The following is a 4,279-nucleotide window of genomic DNA, read 5'->3' as shown; positions in this document are numbered from 1 at the left end:
AAAAAAAAAAAAAAAAAAAAAAAAAAAAAAAAAAAAAAAAAAAAAAAAAAAAAAAAAAAAAACTACAACTAGAGAGAGCACAGTTCTCATCTTCTGCCACATCTCACCCAAGGACCTTAAAGTCATAGCTCCAGGTGAGAGGAAGTCCAACACTAGTCCTGGGATTTCCACTCTATCAGCTCTGCAGTAAACACTCTGAACACTAGGACAGAGGAAGTGGACTAGAGAGGATGTGCTAAGAATGCAGTGAGTTAGCATCAGGAAAAGCTGCTGCTGCTCTTCAGTCTGGGATGCTCTTCAGAACTGACCCAACACAACAGGCATCCACAGTATAAACCCGCCTTGTGAGAAGGGCAAGGCTAACACTGTGGGACATAAGTATAACACAAACAGGTCATATTATGCTTAAATTTCTCAAAATCATCAAAATGATCTTTACCTGTTCATCCCCTCTCCAGCAGGAGTGACTGTCTGGATGACAATAACACTGGAATATGAGAGCTGCTCATCTTTTCTGTTATCATTGTTCACATGGGAGTGTATGCCACAGTACACATGTGGAGGTTAGAGGACTTAGACAACTTAGAAAAATTGGTTTTCTCCTTTTTCCATTTGAGTCCAGGGAACTGATTTCAGATCATCAGACTTGACAGCAAGCAATTTTAACCAATGAGCCATCGTGCTGGCCCTACGGGAGCTGCTTATCTTGAAGCCCCAAACGGACACTATAACAAGCATGGAACTAAAATCAGAGATTGATAGACTGTACCTTATAAATGGAACATGGGTCATTGGGTGGTAATTTTTTTGTTGTTACTGTTACCATTCTGGTGTGAGATTTGTGCTTTTGATATATGGTCTCACCAGGCTTAGGCTGGCCTTGAAATACTCATTGTGCTGAGTAGGCTAGCCTCAAACTTACAAGGCTTCCACCTGGGCATCCTGAGTACTAAGATAGTGGGTGTGCACTATCATACTCTGCTTGTTTAAAACCTTGTACTGATGACAGAGTAGTTTCCCTATCTCCTTTTTGTTTTAAAATTCTTTAATAAAAATAAGTGTCATAATACATCCATTTTCAAAAAAAAAAAGGTTCTGTATTAAAAAAATTTCACTTTCTGTAAGTTTCAGACATATTAACAGGATTTCCAAATATGGCAACATGGAGAATTATCTTAAAAATCCCCTCCAACAAAAAGCAGAGCACAGGCTTCTCAAAGCTTTAACAGAAAATTCAAACATCACTGACCTGGTCCTCCTCTTCATCCTCATCCTCTGCCAGACGCTGCCTACCCACTTCATAAAGCCTGCATACTGTGTCCATATTCAGTGCATCCATGCTGCCTTGATTCTGGAATGGAACAACCATTCTTAAATAAGCAGTGGTCAGAGGCCACATCCACACTATAGCTGACTATTGACCTTTTCCTTGACTCTATAACTAACAAAAGTTTCCACTACCAAAATTACTTGGCTGACGCAAAACGTTATGCCTAGAACAGAATGGGGAAAAAAGGAGAGTAAGTTTAGACAGTGGTACCTATAAGCAAAGGAGAAGCCACTGCACCACTGGAGCAAGTTTATCTTACTCTGATGAGACAAAGACTCCTCAGAGGGAGGAAAAGCAACTTGAGTCCAAGAGCTGGGAATTTATGGATTTTTCTCATTGTTTCTCTTGGACTACACATATCCCAACCCCTATCAATTGAGTATCAATAATCTATCATCAAGAATATTACTTACTTTAAAATGCCTTGGTATCAGATAAAATACCAAAACAAAAGAAGAAAGTCTCTGTAAGCCTCCCTTACCTCAATGACAGCAAGATAACAGTCTTTGGTGTCTGTGCACAGGTCAAAGATGTTTCGTTTCACATCAATAGTTGCTGAAAAATAGAACATGACTGAAAATTAAATTAGTCCTGTGACCTAAAAACCCGTTTTTGTTTACAGGAATTAATCCCAGGCCCATATTAGGGACTCGATAGACTGTTAAGCACTTAAGAGGGCATCCTTGAAGAGGACCCAAGTTCAGTTCTCAGCACCACCTGTAACCAATTCTAGGGGATCTGATGCCTATGTGGGCACCTGCATTCACATGAGCATACCTATATACAGACACATACATACAACCAACTTAAAAATATATATATTTAAGGGTCAATAATCATAGATATTTCTATAGCTTCTGTACTTGTCAATAAGAAGTCCTACTAGAAAAATGGAGGATATTAAGGAAGGATATAAGAACATGACGAAACAATGATCAGCCATCTGCCCTTTTCAGTCTTACCTATAGGTTTATAATCAGTTGCATTGAATGTTCGAAAGGATGACCCAAAAGGGCTTTTCATCCTCTCTTCCAGTAAGTCATCTTCATCATCTGCCTGCAGCATTGCTAATTACAGGGGAGACAGAAGAGTGAAACTTGACTAAGAATCAGAAACACTACTGATTCACAAATGAGGAAACTACAAAGGTCAATCAATACTTCAGTGAGTATCCTTCCAAATTTACTCTGCATTTGTTAGTTCTTCTAGTTATCCTCATTACATACCCAACTCACTGCAGCAAACAGTATCTTCAATCTCTCAATAAATATTGTGGCTGAAGTTTTATAATATCCCAAGGAAACAAATACAATGGTTTTTAAGATAACAATGTGGAAATTACAGCATAAAATTTCTTTCTGAACAAATTTCGTGTGTTAAAAATTAGTAGCCTTAGGAGCTAGAGAGATGGCTCATCAGTTAAGAGCACCAGCTGCTCTTCCTGAGGACCAGGATTCGATTCCTAGAACTCACATGGCAGCTCATAACTGTGTGTAACTAACTCCAATCCTAAAGGATAGGCACCAGGGCCTCCGTGGGCACTGCATGTACATGATATACATACATACATACATACATACATACATACATACATACATTCGGGAAAACTCAAAGATATACTAAACTTAAAAATAAATAATTCAAATTCAAGATCTAAGCTACCTGAGACTATCTCAAACAAACAAACAAACAAACAAAATTAGTAGCCTTTTATCCTAAATCAACAAAATGTTCATCTTTTGTCACCATTTGTTTTTGTTTTTCTTTAATTTTCAATTTTTTCACAAGTGAAAACTTCTAGAAGTGTAATACCAAGTAAGTGTCAGTGTAGGACAGGGTAAAGAGAATGAAGGACAATGCTTATTACCTCCATACATCACTGTCCCAGTGTGGTTAAACACCACACGGCATTGATCCAGAGCAGGAACAGTGTGTAAAAGATGGAAAGTCCGAAGGTCCCACTAGGAGGGGTGTCATTAAGGGAAACTACTTTATACAGACATTGAGAGATCTTGTTTTACGAGGGTAACAGTGACCCATACTTGGCAAGCACTCTGCACTGCATCCCCTCAACCCACAAAGGTTCTTCTCTACCCTCATGGAAACTCTCAATTATTACTTCTTTTTCTTCCTAGTAGATACTGATAGTTTAAATGCCAACATGTACTACTGATTGCTATACCTGCAAAGAACCCCACAGACATAAATACTACATGAGCTCTCTTCCTCCCAATTCCCAATGGTACATCAATTCTCCTCATGCTAGCAACTGATTTCTACAGGACTAAAGAGAAGCAGTACTGAAATATTTCTGCTAACAAATCAAGTAACCCTTGGAAAGTCAGACATGAGTGTAAAGGATACAATCTCTGTATTGATGATGACTTCCAGCCCATTTGGATGGAAAACACCACTGATATTCATGTTGAACTTGTCAAACTTGTGGATGGCCTGTGCAGAGCGGACATCCCAGAGGACGCCATCATTTAAGACAAGATCATCTGTAGGATTAAAGGTGGCACAGTTCCTCTTGTAGTTGTTGGCAAGATCTGGGTTAAACAGAGTCAACAGCTTGTTGCCAGTCTGAATATCATAAATCTTTAGAGAAGAAGGGGCAGGAAGAAAAAAATCAGACCAATTTACACAGTGACAGGTTTAAAGAGAGACTGTGAGATACCTTTCCACATTCTCAAACCTCAATTACAAAAGCCCTACCATGCACCACTGAAATGCTGGATAGCACACTATCTGAGGAAAGGTTAGGTACTCACTCCAGTGCCCAGCTGAGCTTGGAAAACTCAACCCACATTAAGAATTTAAATAACAAGCCGGGCGTGGTGGCACACGCCTTTAACCCCAGCACTCAGGAGGCAGAGGCAGGCAGATTTCTGAGTTTGAGGCCAGCCTGGTCTACAAAGTGAGTTCCAGGACAGCCAGGGCTACACAGAG

General features: G+C 39.5%; 1 protein-coding gene across 1 annotated transcript in view; it reads right to left on the bottom strand.

The window, feature by feature from the left end:
- The window catches only part of Dcaf1 (DDB1 and CUL4 associated factor 1), a 42,020-nt gene that overhangs the window by 11,571 nt on the left and 26,170 nt on the right, over window positions 1–4,279 (bottom strand). The window contains exons 14-18 of the mRNA XM_029543388.1: window positions 3,695–3,928; window positions 3,198–3,291; window positions 2,293–2,397; window positions 1,812–1,885; window positions 1,250–1,351 (exon numbers count right to left, since the gene is read on the bottom strand). Coding sequence (XP_029399248.1) covers window positions 1,250–1,351; window positions 1,812–1,885; window positions 2,293–2,397; window positions 3,198–3,291; window positions 3,695–3,928 — 609 coding nt within the window. The remainder of the gene's footprint in view (window positions 1–1,249; window positions 1,352–1,811; window positions 1,886–2,292; window positions 2,398–3,197; window positions 3,292–3,694; window positions 3,929–4,279) is intronic.

Source organism: Mus pahari, chromosome 10 (genome assembly GCF_900095145.1).
Source record: "Mus pahari chromosome 10, PAHARI_EIJ_v1.1, whole genome shotgun sequence".
In the NCBI taxonomy this organism is placed as follows: domain Eukaryota; kingdom Metazoa; phylum Chordata; class Mammalia; order Rodentia; family Muridae; genus Mus; species Mus pahari.
This window is presented reverse-complemented; position numbering and strand designations above follow the sequence as displayed.